At 46.4% G+C, this 19,797-nt stretch overlaps 1 protein-coding gene across 1 annotated transcript in view; it reads left to right on the forward strand.

Annotated features, from left to right (window-relative positions):
• Nucleotides 1-19,797, forward strand: part of ACVR2B (activin A receptor type 2B) — a 76,496-nt gene that overhangs the window by 32,521 nt on the left and 24,178 nt on the right. The window contains exons 2-4 of the mRNA XM_078871488.1: nucleotides 9,211-9,418; nucleotides 10,287-10,399; nucleotides 19,108-19,262. Of these exons, the coding sequence (XP_078727614.1) occupies nucleotides 9,211-9,418; nucleotides 10,287-10,399; nucleotides 19,108-19,262 (476 nt within the window). The remainder of the gene's footprint in view (nucleotides 1-9,210; nucleotides 9,419-10,286; nucleotides 10,400-19,107; nucleotides 19,263-19,797) is intronic.

Raw genomic sequence — 19,797 nt, forward strand, 5'->3', positions numbered from 1 at the left:
CTGGTCGCAAATTAGCAACACAACGGGCTGATCGATGTCACTTGGAAGAACCGCTACGGTGTCCGTGGTGAGCCCTAAGGGGCCTACTCCATGGCACTGCCTGCCCATTGGTGTTTGAGTTACTACGGTGCCCAGTTGTTGTTGCTATAGTGACATCTTTGCTACAGGATGAGTGTCACGGTGGGTGGGCTTTGGAGTGATTGGTGAGTGTGTTACCGTTGCCAGTGGGTCTGGTTTGGGTGGTACACTTGGCCCGTGGGTAGCACACGGAGTGCACAACCCCAGCACGATCCCAATTCATTTTCCCCACTTAATTTCTGTCAAATTCCTGCTGAGAATTTTTTATTTTGGATTCAATTGATATGCGAAGAAAAATCTTGTGATCGTGTGCATACATGTTTGTGTGCAATAAGAAAGTCCTTCAACTTGCGGTTTGGGTTATTTATGTACCATATTTCACCACACTTGCCCGTGTAGGTTGATTACGGGACAAAGATATGGCGAGATTAGAAAGCACAGTACAGAAGATTTTGCTGTACTGCCCTCTGCTGCCCACTGCATAGCCCTGAGGCTATAACATATTTGCGTGCACAGTGGTTTTCCAATCAGAGAATAATCAGGCCAAAAATCCTACTTAGCTTCCTAAATCTGACTGTATCAGGTGCGTTCTGGGTAATTTGGTCTCGGGCACATTGTTATCTTTGAGTATTCAGTCTTTGTCTATGTGGGAGTTTACGGAAGTGCCTGGAGAAAACACGCGTGCCTTGAGATGGTCGTCAACAGTTGCCTTCTGAGTGTCACTGGTGTGGAAGAACATGGCTTGGCAAATCCACGGCCTGCTCTGATGTTCCGACTTGATACAAGGGCTTCTCACCTGATATCTAAGAGCAAATACAGCAGAGACCGTTGCTGCTGATATATACATATACATTTCTTTAAAAGTAAAGACATGCAGCCCTGTCTATCTTTGTTCAGTTTTTTTTCTACGTTTGCTTTGTTGAAAAAAATAAAATAAAAATAGGAGATGTAGAATACATCCCGGTCCAGAGAGAATTTGAATTATGTCCATAGGCGCTCACTCAGTGTCGCTGCGATCAGAGATGCAGAGAGTGGTCCCGACTGTATGTCCCGGGTTCACACATCTGAATAAAACACCACTCCTACATTCCTCACTTAAATGGGTGCGTGGGCGCATACGTGCAGACGCGTTGTTTGCATTCATTCGGAAATATTCCCATCTCTTCTTAAACACATCACATAAGCTGCACGCACTAACACAAAGGTCCCTAATTCGACTGAAGTCTGTTGTGACAAGTGCTGTTAGCGAGTATCGATATGTAGGGTGGCATTGTGCTTGAGTTGGTGCTTAACAGTAAGAGTTTATAATTTGTATTAATTACTGACAGATAATGCTCAATCTTTCAACTAAAAATACATCTGGCCAAGACAGCCTCGTGCACGATGGATGAGAGTAATGCATTTGTAGTGAGTCCAACTGAGTCGCAGATGTTGTACCTTTTAGAGGCAACACATTTATTTGTAACATGTAACACCTGATACAGCCTAGGGTGGTGACCACCCAGCTAACGACTCTATACAGGGGAGTTACTGCTACGAAGGGTCGGGCCCTCACTCGGGTCCGCAACCACGTGGCTGCCCTGTAGAGCTTCCAGCTTGAGACGTAGAGCTTCCAGCTTGTAGACGTAGAGCTTCCAGCTTGTAGGTGTTGAGCTTCCAGCTTGGAGATTGCAGCGACCCCGTCCCTCTCAGGGACCCGCCTTATATCCTTCTAAAGTCGAGGCCGCTCCGCCCTCGGCCCCGCCCGCTTTCTGGAGCCTTCTAGCTCCCTCTCGAGAGCCCTCCCTGGACACGTGATCACCCCCTCGTCCTCCCACCTGGGGGCCTCTCTGTGGACACTCTAGATCACGTGTCTACGGGGTCAAGCAGAGTGCGATGACCCGGGGCAACCCTGCCCTTGGGCTGACACTCTCCTACTCCTTCTCGTGGGAGTCCCCACCGCACGCTATGCGTGGTGCCCGCGCTATCCAGCGCTCACCAAGCCCCGCTAGGGCTGGTACTACACCCGCTCACAGGGTGTACGCGATGACGGTGCATTGCGTGCCATGGCCCTCTCAGGCCGGCACCATACAGGGACATCCCCGATGTCACTACACATTTAATGTCACCCCCATCACGGCTCGATTCAGAAATATTTTTGGTCTGTCTCATTTGTTTTTATTATTTTACAGTCTGTTTTGCTCAATCATCCTAAATGTGTTATTTCTATATAATTTGCATTAAATTTACCATTGTTACACAATTACATCTATGTAACATGAGAATAGAATATATAGATTAATAAATTATTTGTGACATGCCTAGCATATGACTACCATAAAGGACTCCTCAACATGCTATAGCTGACCACAGTGGTGACCTATCTTCTGTTGGATGGTTTCCCAATTTATGTTGCCATTCCTCATAATCTCACTCCTGCCCATGAGTTGATCTCATACCATAGCTGGCCCTGGCTCGCTGATGAGGCCTCGCATGGGTGAGACCCATTTGTGCTTTCCATGCTCGACAGCCCCCATAACCGCTGTCTTCAAGGCCTGCAAGCCAGAAGTTTGAGTGGTGTTTGTAGAGCTGTACCTCAACGCTCTTGAGTGTAGACATTTCATTTTCTCGGTCGGACCATTGCCCTATTACACACACTCTGCCTGACGGAGGAATGTGTCCGATGCATTGATATCACCATTTTGTTTACTTGATTGGAATGAATCACGTGATATGCTCTCACACCACTGGTAGTTTTCAGTCACATGACACTTTAGTTTTGACTTAAAACTTTGGTGACTGCAGGAATTCATATTCTATGGTTCTTTCGGTAAAGTCACGTAGACTTTACCGAAAGAACCATAGAATATGACACTTAAATTTGCCTCTTTGGGGGAAACCGTTTGGTGTATTAAATAGTGAATGTTGTACTGCCTGTAAATATATTGCCAACCACAACTAATAGATATTGATTCACTTGATGCATTTTCTGCATATCAAGCCATTTGACAAGTTGATTGGCAAAGCAAGTCCATTAAATAAGTAAACCCTTCGCATGTTTTTTCCATATCTTTTTTTGCGTGTTATCGTGTCTTGTCTTGGCCATTTGTGTTTTACATAATCATAATAATATGCCAGCTGTGTGATTTAGTGAATATATTATTTCTGGAATATTAATGAGTGAGTGTGTCCATGGGCAAACTGGATGCAATTACAAAAGAAGAGATATATTGGAAGACGCGGATAGTTACACACTTGAAGATATTTTGAGCAGATTTCACCCCCCTAGAATTTCCTAGTATGTTTTCAGTTTCCGGTCACCGCACGCAACGGAGGACCTGATCGCCATCACGGTGTCGGCTGCATTGACAACCCACATTGAGTGCCGTCGCATTGCACGCTGGCCGGTAACCCGTGCTTGTCTCGACACGACCGCGTGCCACCGACATCGAGCCATGCTCGGTTTTGAGCCATGAGGGGGAGAAAAACAAGTGACCACACAACAACCCCTAGGTCATTGCCAGATGTCGGGAATTAGTGTAACTGAGGACACACATGCTGCGCAAAAGCTCTTTGTGGGGGCACTACGGCTGTGGCTTTGTACGGACAGGCTGTCGGTTTATTTTTCAGTGTTTTATATCCACTCTCGAGAGCTTATAAGTGAAGCCGTTTGTAGCCGGGCCCGTGCGCAGTGAAGGTTGCAACCGCGACTTTTTGACCCGCGCCGTACGGGGAGTTGAAGTCACTCCGCCGTGGCGGGTGATTGGTAATTTGCGCGTTGGAAGTGGAGCGGGAGCCTCGATTCCCCTTGATCCTCGTGCTTCTCTCTGACAGTGATGCTGCACTGTCACCCACAGCAGTCGCACTTAAAACGACAGGCTGCGTTTCATCCAAAACAAGAATAAGAATTCGCACACCTTCTGATGTTGAGTTGAACGTTCTGCCACGGCGCTAAAGTAGACGGCTAATACAATATACACAAAAGTGACCTTTGAACCCAGTTATAGCGCACACTGGGACAGTTCTCTTTGTGAGAAATATTTGGGGTGAAATGCAACGGAGGAAAAAACAAGCATGCTCTGAAGGAGGGCCATTGCCCAATACATTGGCGTCTATATTTTTAGGATAAATGGCATTGTTATTGATGACGGTTAATTTTGTGTATCATTCATGTACGCAGAGATCTGCATCACATTGTGGCCGCAACAATTAATAAGGGTTTTGGTATCACCTGGCCGGGTGTAATGTCTCTGTGGCATGACTTCATGCTGGAGGCACAGGGGGATGAATTAATGTCAAGTTGAGCCTAGCACATGAGGAAGCAGTGGAAGGAAAGGTAACGCTTTACTGTAATAATATTGGTAATCTGTTATTAGATTACTGTAATGTAGCACTTACCGGTTGTTTACTTGTATGGTTCATTTTACTGTATGACTGCAATGTTCATTAAATGATTCAAATAATATTCGTTTTTAAAGAGGTCCGTTATTGCCCCATCAGGATGAGTTGAGGCAAGGACAGAAGTCGCTAGTGCATGTTGAGCAGTGGCAGGACAGTACTTTGATTTATGAGGTTAAATATAAATATGTTCAATATAAGTTAAGTCGACCTATGTTATTTTGGAGGAGGTAATCCGTTTATGATATTTCATGATACAAATTAAGAGATTTTGTTGAAACCTCCGGTAAACGCTTATCAGAGAGTGCTTGTAACCCAGTAATGTGCACAAGAATTGGGCACACACACATGCACAAAGACATGGACAAAGATCCCCTTCATAGCCTTTAACAAAATGTTGGGAAAAGTGCTGTTAGCGAGCACCGATGAAAGCCGGCAGGATGCAAAAGGGGTTGGGTGGCCAAAACCATGCCTGGCCACCTTTGTCTCCCCAGTGCTGATATTTACACGCCATACCAGGCTACTAATTTATGGCTGAGTCAACCTAGGGGAGGCCCAGGACTGGTTCAAATATTCATCAGTGATATTGGTCTTGAGCGGGAATCAAACTCGGGTAGTACACTAACCACCACTATTATTCCCCACACACACATACCCGCGTGTTAACAAGCCTGGTGATTATCACCGTGCATTCCAAGTTGCACACGTGCACTTACAAAGACATCCCAGACATGAGCACGAACTGTGCATTAGCACCCTATTAACAAATGGTTTATTTAGTATCTGATTTTCTCCCAATTTCATTCAACTGGGAGAAAAGCATGTAATTAGATGAAGATATTTCCATTCGGCTCTTGAAATGGGGACGCCTTGGAAGTTGGCATTGCAGAACTGCTTCTGAAGTTCTTTCAGTAGCTTCTTGCTCACGATAGGTAGTACACATTTTAAAAACTGATTTTACAAGGTAGTCTGCCCCAAGAAATTCATTTTTTATTGCAACCACACATTGCAAATGTCTAAAGCGATTCTAATATATGTGGAGTGTAATTTTTAAGATGTTTATCTATTGTTTCATAACATATGGATTCATCTTCTTGGTTCTTTCGGTAAAGTCACGTAGAAGGGAAATGATAAAATAATAAAAATAAAACATAATAAAACAATTATCACGACGTTTCGGCCACAACGCAAGCAGCCGTCCTCAGGTGAAGAACAGGACGGCTGCTTGCGTTGTGGCCGAAACGTCGTGAAAATTATTTAATTATGTTTTATTTTTATTATTTTATTATTTCCCTTCTACGTGACTTTACCGAAAGAACCAAGAAGATGAATCCCTGCAGTCACGAAAGCTTTAAATCGAAACATATGGATTATTTATGGAATGTGTTGAGGCTTTGTTTGACACGTGCGTGAAACTGTGCCATCATCATCTCAGCTTGGATGAAAAAAATATGTTATCGTGAGTACATATGACACTGTGCTACTCACGAGCATTTATCCATTAATAATAATGGTGGACAAATGTCAGTATTTTCATCTGAGTTACAGTCCTAAGTAGTTGATATTTGTTGATATATTATACCCAAATAAAAATCCACTTCATGATTTATACAAATTATTGCCCAAAATGTTTCAATTGTCAGGAAAAGTACCGTCTAAATTCTTGGAAATGTGCCTCCGTGCTAAATCAAGTGAAAACCTACATTTTAATTGGATGACTTTATTTTCGCAGTTTTATTGGTGACCGGGTTAAACCCATCAATGCGATTTAATAATGAACGGCTGAAACCCAGATTAAAACTCAGCAGTGCCAGCTTAGTGCTCTGATTTGGCACTATCCCCCTGAGCCACCCATCCACTTCCAAGCAACGTACTCACTCAGCGCTTGCTTGATGATTTCTGATGATGGTGCCTGTTTTCATTTTAGCTTGCAGCATTTGCCCTGAACTACTATTGATTTCCTGCTGTGCCATACTGGATGCCTTGCTCGAACAAAAAAAAAGAATTATTACATTAAACACGTTATTCTGTTTTCAGACCAGGTGTATTTATTTTTAATGTGTGTGACTTGTCGAGATGTAAGCAAAATGCAAAATTAAGAGTTGATATGCTGAATTTGGGTCAATTTGGCTCCATCATCATCACCCTCATCAGCAGCTTTCTCTGGCATTGGTAAAGTCAGCACCACCTGGTGAGACAGCGATTCTAGGGATAGACTGATCTTTGCCAAAAAAATGTGGAATGTATGTTGTGTGTTTTCTGTTTTGTTATTTTAAACGAAGGTGTGAGACCGTGTAATTTGAGTGAATATTGTCATGTAAATTAGGAATCGTGACATATGCCTAATACAAAGGTCTTAGTTCTTACACCATCAATTCCATCTTCCACATGCACAGTCCATCTCACAATCCCATACAAAACAAAGATCCCCAGCATAGCCTTAACAGACCGCACCAGGTCCTAATTTCAGGCCGAGTTGACCTAGGGGAGGACCAGGACTGGTTCACATAATCCTCACTGGTGTTGGCTGTGAGTGGGAATCGAATCCGTGTCGCTGGCTTCATAGCCCGGTGCGCTAACCACTGCACTACCGTTTCCCACACACACATCTGCTATTCCGCCAGGCCCACGTGTTTTTCTGAAGAGCGCACGCAGCTCTTTGCGTTGTCGTGATCCAAGGGCCACTCGGTTGCATTCCTCTGCACGTTTCTGTTGAGTGCATGCGCACGCGCGCGCGTGTGTGTACAGAGGGAGCGCACCGATAATCAGAGGAGCGTCTGAAAATGATCACTGCAGCCCTCGTATTGACGCGCGGCGCGATGAATAATTGAAGCGGAGTACTTTGTACTCTACTGGGAACTCGGCGTTGGCCTCTGGTTGTTTTGCAACAAACTGGTGAGATGGGGAGCAGCGATGGCTCATTGTGCTGTGCTCGGATGTTCTCATCGATTTCATACAACATTAAATAAGAGCAGGCTGCACGTGCCCTCTAATGAAACGGCTGCATCTCCAGTGTGGTGCAGTGCGAGTCGCCGGCGTTTATTATCCGTTGTTACTGACGCCGACGGCGCGAACGTGGGTGATCGAAGTAAAATTAACAGAAAAAGGTTACGTGTTTGCACCACTGTGGTGCGGTACAGCACATGCATGTGTGTTGATCAAATGGGATTCTGTAATTAATTTATAGTCGGCGTTTGGTACCAAGTTCAGCACTTAATAGCGTGTACACGTGCTACCGAAACTGGAATCCAGTCAGTGGCAAGTGACAGGAGGCACATTTGTTGTGAATGCCACTCCAAGTCCGAGTGCCGGAACGGATATAAGAAGTTCGCCCTTCTCTGAAAGTCTCCATTTTGCCGTCTCCCTGGGCAGCCACTCCCGAGCAAGTACAACACCGCTAAAGTTACCCATCGCACATCTCCAGGCCATGAATAAGTGATGGTGTATGCCACGAAACACGATGTCTCTGCCATCCTCTCAATTATGCTGAAGGTACTGGGAGGAAGGGACGACCTGCTCTGAGAATGGCAGTGTGCATCGGTAGGCACGGTGAAAGTGACTCCGTCAGCACCACGCGCGGCAAAACCTTCGACGCTCAGAAGCCGTTCTCACACGAAAAACACAACAACCATCTCTTAAATGTTTAATTCGACACGAGTGCTATTTTAAAATGAGATAACGGGCTTCAGTTTACTGCCGTGCTCAAGCTCGGTGTGAACATGCAGATCATATTTGTTGGTGATCGGAACATATTTTCCAAAGTCGACGGATTTCCAATGCGACAGGCGGGGACTTCGTGTTTGGTACGGTGGGGGACGTGAACTACAAATCTAATTATAAAATGACACGACTGAGCGGGAACCTTGTTGGAAAGACATTGATGGGTTGAGCATTTGTTTGGGCTGATTGTGCTATTTCCATATTAATATGAAGCGGATGGACCCTGTGGCTGACTCAAATCAACAGATTGTGAATTCAAATCCCAATTAAGTGTCGACTTAGGCTCTTATCCCTCGGCTTGAGCAGGGAAACGCTCAAACTTTTTGTTTACTTTTGACACTGATTGTCACGTAGACCGATTTACCTCTCGTCACAGTCATCATTTACCGATAGAGTCACCAGCAACTCTCGTGGGTGACAACGATGTGCGATATAGGCATGGACTTGTTGATGGACCAGTCAACAACGACAGCGATATGCCACAATGCCACGCACTTCGCCATGCACTCCTTCCGTTATGAAGGGACACCACAGACAGTGACATTGATATGTGTGCACCAGTCGTGGTCTGTTGAGACCTGTGATTGCTGAACTTGGTAGCTCTTAGAGATCATCTAAAATAAGGTGGCAGGGCAAGGCCCTTTAATTGTTATGGTGTTTCCCTGGCTCTGGAAATATATTTCAAGTCATATTAGGAATGATGGCAAAGTTAAATAAATAAAATGAATCAACTTATTTTTTGCTTGTATTATCAGGTCAATTAGTTTTTCAGTGATGACATCACTCACATCCTACAGATGTGTGCTGTGACATCACCACCGCGCGCCAGCAAGCCAGGCAGGCAGGCCACCAGCCAGCCAACCAGCCAGCAAAATAAAATAAAATAAATTGTATGAAGTACCCTGTGCAGCTCTGCATGAGGAGCACGCTGTACAGTATAACAATCGAGATCCTCCTGCGCTGCATCGTACACCGCCATCCACCTTCAACTCTTCTACCTCTCCCCATCGTCCCCCGTCTGTTGCCCCGCTGCAGGGCCGTGTGGCAGCGTGGCGGAGACGCGGCAGTGCGTTTACTACAACGGCTCGCTGGGCTGGGACGGGGAGGCGGCCGTGGCCTCGGAGCTATGTGATGGCGAGCGGGACAAGCGCCAGCACTGCTACGCCACCTGGCGCAACTCCTCCGGCACCGTGCGGCTGGAGCGCCGCGGCTGTTGGCTCGACGACTTCAACTGCTACGACCGGTGACCGCCCCCCTCCCTTCTCCCCCAACCCCCTGCCACCCACTCTCTCTATCGCCCCGTCACCTTGTCATGTTAACACTTTACAGCTTCGATGACGTACGCGTACATCATCAGTTTTTCTTTCAATTCCGTTCTGTTGACGTACGAAAATAAAATAACTTTGGCACAGTTTGGCGCCAGCTGTCATAGAGTGCGGTCGTGTCGCTACCGTTCCCTGCTGTGAGTAAAATGTCTTTAAATACAACGTCGCTATGCCTCTCAAAAACTCCCGCTGAACCGCTTGCGCGTTCCGTGATTCAGCGGTGAACGGGACCCACCCAGTAACTTGCAGTTGTCTCGGAGCGGGAAAATGGTTCATTGAAATTCGCGCTCGCTATGTCATGTGGAACGTGTTTAGCAATCGTCATTCCCTGCACCCTCCCCGTGGGGGTTGCAAGTTAAGAGCCACGTGTGTTGCGACTCACAACAGGTGTGGTTGGCTATATAAGCCAAGGGTAGCAATTCCACATTCCCGCTATGTACGGTGTGAAAAAAGTTCAACACACGGAAAACACATATAGGAACAGTTACTGTTGAAAGTTTCACAAAGCGAAAAAGCATTTGTGTTTATCCGGAATGAAACGATGCGAGTGTTGGTAAGCGCTCTGTGCTGAGAGATCCTGGCAATCTGGGTTCAATTCCCAGCCGTGCACATCCGCAGTGGCGGTGTGGTGTTTGAAACTGTCCTAAGTAATTGGCGCGATTTCTGCGGAGATCCAGCAGGGAGGCAGATATGTCTGGGCATGATAGTGGCCACAACTACACCCTCGTGTGCCCGCGGCTCAGCGAGGCACCGCCGTCTTGTGTGTGGGCGTGCGCGTGTCCGTAGGACGGAGTGTGTGGAGACCACCGAAAACCCGATGGTGTTTTTCTGTTGCTGCAACGGAGATTTCTGCAATGGAAACTTCAAGTACCAGCCCTCGTTTCAGCTCCCCATTGAAGGTAATGCCATGCGTGCGATAACTTCACGATGCCAAAGCCCAACGTTTACGTTTCGGAATAGAGGTTCTTGCGTAATAGGTTCCTCAAATGTTTGTCGAGCAAAGGGTCAATTTATCTTTGCGTGTGGTTACAATGTAGCCATTGTAATTGCTGAACACGTCTATTTATTTATTGAGCTCCCTGAAGCGACTTTAACACCGAAGTCTCCTGCGAACACCGAAGTTCGCAGTTCGAATCGGGCAGGCCACTGCGGTGCGTATTAGCTGTAAAAAGACACGCCATCTGCTTCACGGTGGACGTTAAAGATCCTTGTGACGTCGTTCCAAATAAGTAGGCCACTGTGTGCTGGATTCATGGTCCAAATCTGCCGAATTTGACAAATGGCCTTTCAAATTACTCAGTCGGGTTTGCACACGGCAACATCGCTTCGTGAAACACAGCACCTTCCTTCGTGATAGCATTGCACGATAAGAACAAACTCACCATTACCAAATTTACTAAGTTATCATTGTTACAGCTCTCTCGAAAGCACATTGTGGGTGTGCAATGGAGTAAGTGGCCCCCTTCAGTTGAAATGTGAAATTTGTAATGCTGACACGGGGCCCCCCTAGGGAGATGAGCATTATCCATTGCTCTTTGATGTGTGGAGACACTGACATTTGATGCGTGGCGATGTATTCATAGTCGTAGTCATCGCTCTCCAGGCTTTTTACAATGTGCTCGTGCAGTCGAACCCCACTTGCGAGTTGGACACCATTGATCCGACGGAGTTACACCGTGCCACACGCTGTGCAATACAACCGCCGCTGTCCCCCCTCGCTGTCACGCGTGCGTGCTTTACAGCAAATGTTACTGGAGAGTTAAATTTGCACGGGAGGGGCGCGGAAGGACCCCCGTTCAATTCGAATCGAGCCAGCGCGCATGCCATTTAGAGCGTAAGTGGCGATCGCTCTCTCCGAATTTTGCGTACAAGCAACGAAACCCCCAGAGCCGAACGTTGTTGAAATGTTCACGTCGAATGTGCCAGCCCTGTTGTTGAATGCGTTTTGAAACTGTTTCAGATGTATTTGTCAGTCGTTGCACTTTTTTTCCCCCAGTAACTTTGCCCAAAATACAAGAATAATTTTTTTACAGAGAGCATTATATTAATGTGTACAATAGACGGTTGCAGTTCATCTGTTTCAGAAGTATTTATGTTAGACGTTTGGAAGGTTTAGTATCGTATTGCTTCGTGGATCATCGTCCCAGTTGTATTGCTGCTGTGTTTCACATGTTCGACAGGTTGACGCTGTGGTAAGAGCACTTGACTCATGGTTGGAAAGGTCCAGGAGTTGTAGTCCCCCAAGGCATCGACTTTACTCCATCGTTTTTCAGGGGTCGATGAATTAAATAACACTGTGGGGAAATAAATCACGGTTGCCATCGTCGTCATCATGAACAAACTTACGCCCACCATTGGAATGTGGAATTTCCACAACTGGCTATGAAAATGAACAGAAATTGTTGCTCCATTTGCATGAAACGTATCGCGTGAAGTTCTCGTGATTTGATTGTGAATGCTCCAAACTGTAATTTCCAGTTCACAAAAAAAACTGAAGCAAGACTCTTTTTCCCTTGGGTAGAATGGGGTGCCACGGCGGCGAGATGTTAACTACCTCGCCTGGTATACCGGAGGTCATGGGTTCGATCCTGATGCTTGTGCATGTGGAGTGTGCATGTTCTCCCCGTGCTTGTGTGGATTTTCCTCGGGGTCCTCTTGTTTTTTTTCCCACCATATTTATAATCATGCGTTTAGATCAGGGGTCCCCAACCCCCGGGCCGCGGACCGGTACCGGTCCGTGGCCTGTTAGGAACCGGGCCGCACAGCAAGAGGTGAGCAGCGAGTCCGTGCGTGGCCCGCCCATTATTTTATTATTTACCACTTCCGTCCGCATCCTTTTTCCGCACTGCGCACTTGGCTCAGTCACAGTGTTGGTAAGCCCACGAGCTGCTAACCCCTGGTAGCCAGAATTAGTAAAAAAACAAACGTCGCTGGAGAGCTTCTTTGAAAAGGGGGAAAGACCCAATGATGACCCCCCCCCGCCCGGTCCGTGAAAAAATTGTCTTCCACGAAACTGGTCCCTGGTGCCAAAAAGGTTGGGGACAGCTGGTTTAGAGTATTTGGCTGTTATAAATTTCCACACGATGACAAACCACTTAGTTGAGCTATAATTTATGGCCAGGTCACTTCTGAAAAATAGCTTTATCGCTAAATGGGCCTTACCTGGCAAAATAAAAATTGTTTAGTTTTAGTTTAGCATATACAAATCCTGGGCAACTCTGTGACCCCGAGCTCCCACAAATCCATTACGGGAAATAATTGATGGCATTAATAGACCTCTGCCAAGCTGAACGTATCTAAGCACATCCCCAGTAACCAGTGCTGTGTGAATATACAATTTGTGAAATAAGGTTACTGTTTTGTTTTTCACTAATTATGCATACCGAAGGGTTATTGAGCATTCAACTTAAAGTCAAAGTCTAAGTCGTTTCCTTATTCAATGTAGCACGGGACATTTGTCGTATTCATTAAGGCAGAAGTGTTCGTGAGGTCCTTGTGAGAGGCTGGTGATGCTGGCCACCGGCCCTTCCCTGTCCGAATCATGCGCCGGGCTGCACAGTGACCTCTTTGTTTGTTTTCGCTCTCTGACTCATGCATGTGTCATTCATAGGGCCCTCTTTATCTTTGGCTTTTCCATTGGACATTGGTGACCTGTGTTTATTCCCGGTCTAGGCAATGCTTGTTTACGCGACGGCAGTTTTGCTGGGGCAAAACGGTGGGTCGGGGGAGGATAAAGCATACTCTATGGGTCTTTTGGTAAAGTCACGTAGATAGAAAAATAATAATAAAAATCACGACGTTTCGATCGCAACACAAGCAATCGTCTTCAGGTGAAAAAATACAGCAGTCCGCCTAAAGATATATTTTATTATTTTATTTTATTTTTCTATCTACGTGACTTTACCGAAAGACCCAAAGAGTATGAATTCCTGCAGTCACGAAAGCTTTAAGTCAGAATAATTCATAACTGATAAAATATCTGCTTCATGACATGTGAGGTTTGGAATGGATGTAGGGTTGATGAATCATGTTAAGATAATGTGTGTGAGCTTCCAACTCGCTGGGGGTAACAGTGTCTATAAGGGGTGGTACATGGAAGAGGTTCGTTAACATTTCTGAGTGAAGTTACATGCTAACCGCTTGTACGATTCAATTTTCTCTCTCTGCTCTGGTTTCCTCCCACATGCACCCATTAAATAAATATCACAAGCAGTCCCTTGCCTGATAGAATCCCGAGACTTTGAAGGATTTTCTGGATAAATAACTCGCTATAATTATTATTATGTGTAGATAATGGAATGGCATATTAACGCTACCTAACTTGTGAGATGTTGCCTGTCTCGGCTTGGCACATTCAATTTCCCCTCGAGTCAATAGTATGAGTGCCTGTGTGAGAAATCAACAGTGGTTGCCCTTTGGAGAGACTGGTCCCTGCCACTGGACTGTGGAATTTCCAATACTGGCGCAACGTCCGCCAACAGAGATGAATGCCACCCAACGCTTGTTTGACTACAGAGAGACCCAAGATGATGACTTGATGAAGCTGGTTGCTGTCGACGCATGATATTGCGCTTGGATACGGCGCGTGCCGCATTGTAGACTCCGCAAGGAGTGACTAACCCCATATCTGCATTTGTCATCAATATGCTAAATTCCTCTGTTTATATGTAAACTCCTTTGTCAAGGCTCTCTCCTCCTCCCACCCAGCTTAAAATACGCTGCCAAGCTTAGCAGTGTTCATTAAGACGCTGTCTTTCCGACAGCTCTGTTTCTTCACTTGAGGATGGCTGCTTGCGTTGTGGCCGAAACGTCATGAGAATTGTATTATAGAAATGTATTATTATTTTATTATTTCCCTTCTACGTGACTTTACTGAAAGAACCAAGAATATGATTCCCTGCAGTCACGAATGCTTTAAATCGAAATTGCAGACTCTTATCGTCGCATGGGTGGCAGCGGGAAACAAAATGAAGCTTGGGTTTTTTGAGGCTTTGGTAGCAGAGAGGGCCACTTGCAGGCTTGCGGTGGAACACACAGCAGCACTGCAGAACGTTATGGTCAAGAGCCGTTGTTATCGACGGTCACCGTCTCCACACTTCTATTGTCCCGGATAAAGCCCGATGTCCTCTTGCAAAATCGGCGATGAAGGTCTGTAGAGATGGAAGTTGACTCTGGAAGCTGCTCATTTTTCTACTAAGAAGAAAGTTGGCGTGCATGACCTTAAGTGAGCTTTTGGGCAATACTCATCTTCATCGGTTGGCCTGAGCCACTGGTGGCAATTCCATGTTCCTATGGCAGGGACTGTTTTCCACAAAGCAACCAAAACTGACTTCCTGCCAGGTTGTGTATCTTTACCAGGCATCGGCAGTTTAACGAGACCGATTAATGAGGATGATTTTGGTGATGGGCACGGTGAACCTTGGGCGGGATGTGAACTTGATGAGCTCACGATTGGGAGCCTTGCCGTTACACCATCTGTGTGCTACATCGCAACCATGAAATTGTGACGATCGCACTCGTACTGTTGAGTGCTTTTGTCGTCACCATGATTATCTTTTACATCACCTTATCAGAACATCCATTTTGTGTCTTTCTGCTTTAACGAGTGTGGGTAGCAGTGGTCATCCCAGCTGGAAGCGCTGCCCGCCAGTGGTGGAAATTCCACATTTCTTGGTGGTGGCCAGTCCCTCCACAAACAAAACCGATATTAGTTCCTACAAAGTGGCACTCATTTTCTCGACAACGGAAGGTATAATTTATTGAGTCAACCAGGTGTTTGAACTCGTGAACTTTTGACCGCAGCGCCAATTGTACGTGCGTATGTTTAACTTATTTCGCACTGTACGTCGCCAGTTATGCTCATCGGAGGTGCTATTAGTTAATGAGCACGGTTAGACCCCGATTTACGTTCTCCCCTCTTTTTACATCGTTTTACAAATACGTCGTCACTTAGTTAAAATACCGTGACCTGATTTTCCTCACCTCAAGCCACACTCACGTGGCTGACGGCATCGTCCGTGCTTTTTCGTATCTGTCACCTCGGCATTTGCCTCCACCTACCCAGTAAATCGCTTTGATTTACGTCGTATAAGAAATGCGTCGTCGCACCTTTCAGGAGCTTTTGACACAACGATGACACTATCTATTTGGGTTCATAGCGCCCTCCTCTGGACAGAGAACCATCTCGAAGCGCCACCTGTCTACCGAGGACCACCACGATTATCGTCCTGCGATTATTCGCACGTCCACGTGGTGCGAGTGTGTGAACACACTCCCAGAGTTCTATTCCCATTCCCCAAACACCCCTTTTCAAATCGGACAACCGGCTGCTATCCCGTACAGATTAACACAGCAGGATGCCACACAGAAGCAGCACCTGGCAGAAACGTTTGGTGTTTTTTACTCCCCGCCCACCACCACATTCGCGTACGTTGCATTTGCAGCATCGTACGCGAATGTACATTATCAACATATCGGCTATTGAAAGGTACCGTATCGGTCACACAGTCAAAGCACGTTGGAAGTTAGGATTGGTGGATCGCGTAGACTTGTGGAACTCCCCACATACCTGCCGGGCTGCAGGGTGTGCGAGGAGACGGCCTGTACGTGACATGCCGCGTGATCGACACTTAACGTTAGGATCGCGCGGTACGTCCCGATTGCTTCAGAGCCTTCGTTGTAGCCTTTGTTTAATATGGAGATGAACCAAGCGCATTGAGACGCGTGAAACAGCCGAGATTGGCTGTGGGTTCTCCAGTCTTATTTGTTTAAACAAGGTGATCTCAGGACCAATGTTTACTTATCCGAGTGCCATCAGCAGGGTGGAGTGTAAATTAAAAGTGCAGTACTGCAATATCTGTCGATTGTGTTGATGTGATTTGGGAATGTCAACCGGGTCTAGAGTTTGCCTTTTTTAGTAAATCCTGGAAAATAATGGTCGAGGAGGCCCATTTAGTCATGAAAATACATTTGATTTTGTTTCACTAATGAAATGGGTAGCTTTCCTCTTGAGTTCATGCATGTAAATTAACTTTGATTTGTGTGGTGTTTAGTAGTGCCAATGGAAATTACGTTATTTATTATCCAAGAAAGCATTCTGTGAGTCCCATGGTACTTTTAAAGGAGGGGTTTTTTCTCACCCTGTTCAAACAATTCCTCATAGGGTTGTTTTTTTGTTGCACAGAGGAAAACGAGAGTTACATGATTGACCATAGCACTTGGACTCTTTATGGGATGACTGCCAACCGTAAATTGAACTCAAAGCCTTCCGGCCCATGGGTGCGTGGTGCTCTGACCACTGCACCACAACCGACACTGGCTGTCAGACTGTAACCTATTGCTCGTCATAGAAATGTAGAATTGGCATCGGTTACTAAGTCGGCAGCAGTGTTGAGCCACCTTCTCGTGCTCCTTGGCGCTGGGTAAAACCGACGAGTTTCTTTAACCCTTGACATTTTATTGCTGCAGTAATTGCATCAGATTTATATGTTTCATTGTCGCAGTTATCCTCTGGTGGAGATAGCCGGCCCGTTTACACCAGCGGTATCTCGTAAGTGTCTGGGAAAGTATATTCTAGTGCCCTTAATTCTGTGTTGATTCCACGTTAACATTAGAGGTTAACTGGGACGTAAAAAACCCTAATAATTTTCACCGTTTAATTGCCCTGTAACATCGATTTCGTAATTACATTTTATTGCGTCATTTGGTGATTAACCTAAACTGCCCGTTAAAATGAAATCCGAATACGGAAATGTATCCAGAACTGCCCTCTCTATTGAATTAGCCGAGCCAAGCTACATTTTATGTTACAATTTTCTTTGCCTTCATAAGGATAAAACATTATTCCCATCACAGACTCACGAGGAATTACCACCAAAATATGAACAATGCCACCAAACTGCGGTTGAAAAATACGTGGCGGGTTTTTTCTCCCCCCTTCATGTACAGAGGCCAAAATCTGTGAAGGAAAAAAACACATGACGAGTGACGGACACTGGGACTGCTGCAAACTAACCACAGACTTCCGTCCCCGAGTTTCAGGGAGACCCAACATGCAATGCCGTATTTATTTTGGATCAAATGGAGCCTACAAATTTCTGATCATATGTCCACTCAGTAAACATCAAACATCAAACCTGACCGAGTGAAACTAGACTCAAGCGAACATAGTGGCTTTGTTCCCGCAATCTGTTTCCATCGGCAGTCGTCGGCATGCTCCCAAGTTTGACATATTCTCCCCTTGCCCAGCACTAAGAATCGACTCAACCGAGATGTTAACAGGAGCTTGCCCTGCGGGGCGTAAACACGTGTCAGTACTGCATAACATCCAAGCATGTGACCAACCCCACGAGAAACCTTCATTGATGTTTATTTGTGGGATTTGATGCGCAAATGTTTAACAGAACTCCTTACTAGAGTGTTAAGTTTAATAACAACACTTTTTTTTCATCACATCCAGCAGTTCGGGGGGGGGGGGGGGTGGCGTTTTAATGAACCAACTTGCCTGGCTTAGGAATAGAGTCACGACCTCTATTCCTGGACATATCATGGGAAGAGGAGTTATCACACAATTCCAGAAGAGGGGAGAGCAATCTGTAAATAAATTGTCTTGAGCGGTGTGTTGTTATGAAACTGACAAAAACTGGGACTTGTCATCTCCCGAGAAGACTTACAGATTTCCCAGAGCAGCTACATCATCAAACACACGACGATCATGGGAAAACTCGGAGAGATGGCAGCACAACTGTCAAACATTGCAGCAGGGTCACCGCATGACCACTCGGCCGGCATGACGGCATGTCGAGTGGATTTTCGTGTTTTCAGATGCGTACGCTCACACCGTTTCTACTGCTCAGAGCTGCAACGCATAGCCGCCCTTGAGCCTGGCGCCCCCCTCCCATCCTCAGGCCTGGTGTCCAGGCTGAGGCCAGAAGAAATGGTGCGATGTGACTTGCACTCGTGCTCGGTGATCCACCTATTAATCTATTAGCCACATACTTGTTAAAATGTCTCATCGTCATTCCAGGGTTGATGCAATTCACACAACTGCAGCGGTAGTTGTCCTATTATTATAGGGCGACTGCTCCCCTCAATTGGAACGTGGTATTTTAACACTACCTCATTCATGCTCAACTCAGCAGGAAGATGCTTGGGCTCCTAAGCACATTTGCTCTGTGATGCGTTTTCAGGTTGTACCTTGCGTTGTTGAACATGATGTCCGACGTTTTGCTCCACATGCTGGTGGCTTCTGCAGGAACTGAACAAAAACCCATCGGAGAGCCAGACAGAACTGAAAAAAACTACACGTTTCCCTTTTGTGTGGATAATTCCCCACCCCCGATGATCCATCTCCAACAAATGTCCCATTGCCCGAAGCGTCGCCTGTTATATATTGAATCCTGTTAAGGCCACAGAGTTATCGACGGCTGTGAGTTTTCTGTTAATTGCGCTTGTGCATCCCACTGTCAGCGCAGCACCAGTAGCATCACCAAATAATTGACGATATTATTATTGCAATTGCGTTGTTTCATGCTGCTGCCGCTGCTGCTGCTGTACCGTTGCGGTGAACATTACAGCACATCGCGCCTGGGTGCTTTGCTGTCTCCAGATTCCAAGAAGCCTCCGGAGCCGCCCCCGCTGGGCAACGTGCTGCTCTACAGCATGGTGCCGCTGCTGGGCGTCTCTCTGCTGCTGCTGCTCGCGTTCTGGCTCTACCGCCACCACGGGCTGCCCTACGCCCACCACGAGGTGCCCACGCAGGAGGTGGGCACGCACGGCACAACCCCCTGGGGCTTGCGCCGCGCCCACGTGCGCGCCTGGTGGGGGCAACCGATGGGCGTGTCCACCTCTCTTGAGATACAACAAACGGAGAGATAATTATGGGAAGAGGAATCTATCGCAGCAGTGTACCAGTTTTACCGACGCAGAATATCTCGCAGTTCCAGTAGAGGGAGAATACGTGTAAATGCATCGTATTGAGTCGCATATTGTTACGTAGCTGACACAAAAAAACAACTTTTTACTGCGCCAGGAAAAGACTTGCAGATTTCCCAGGGATATCGACCTCTAAAGAGACACCAGGACGGATGGCAACCCGAGTAACTGAATGGGGGGGGGGGCTCCTCATTGCCTCTGTGCTTCCACTGCACAGGTGGTGGAATTGAATGTTGGGAATGAGAAGACCCATGTGCATTCATGCGCCCGTGTTGATGGGCTGTTGTTGCCAGGTTGGTTTTCCTTGAAAGCTGCAACTGGAATGTGTGCGTGATTATGCAGGCGTGTGCGTGCACGTGCGCGT

This window comes from Lampetra fluviatilis, chromosome 2 (assembly GCF_964198595.1).
Source record: "Lampetra fluviatilis chromosome 2, kcLamFluv1.1, whole genome shotgun sequence".
Classification (NCBI taxonomy): Eukaryota; Metazoa; Chordata; class Hyperoartia; order Petromyzontiformes; family Petromyzontidae; genus Lampetra; species Lampetra fluviatilis.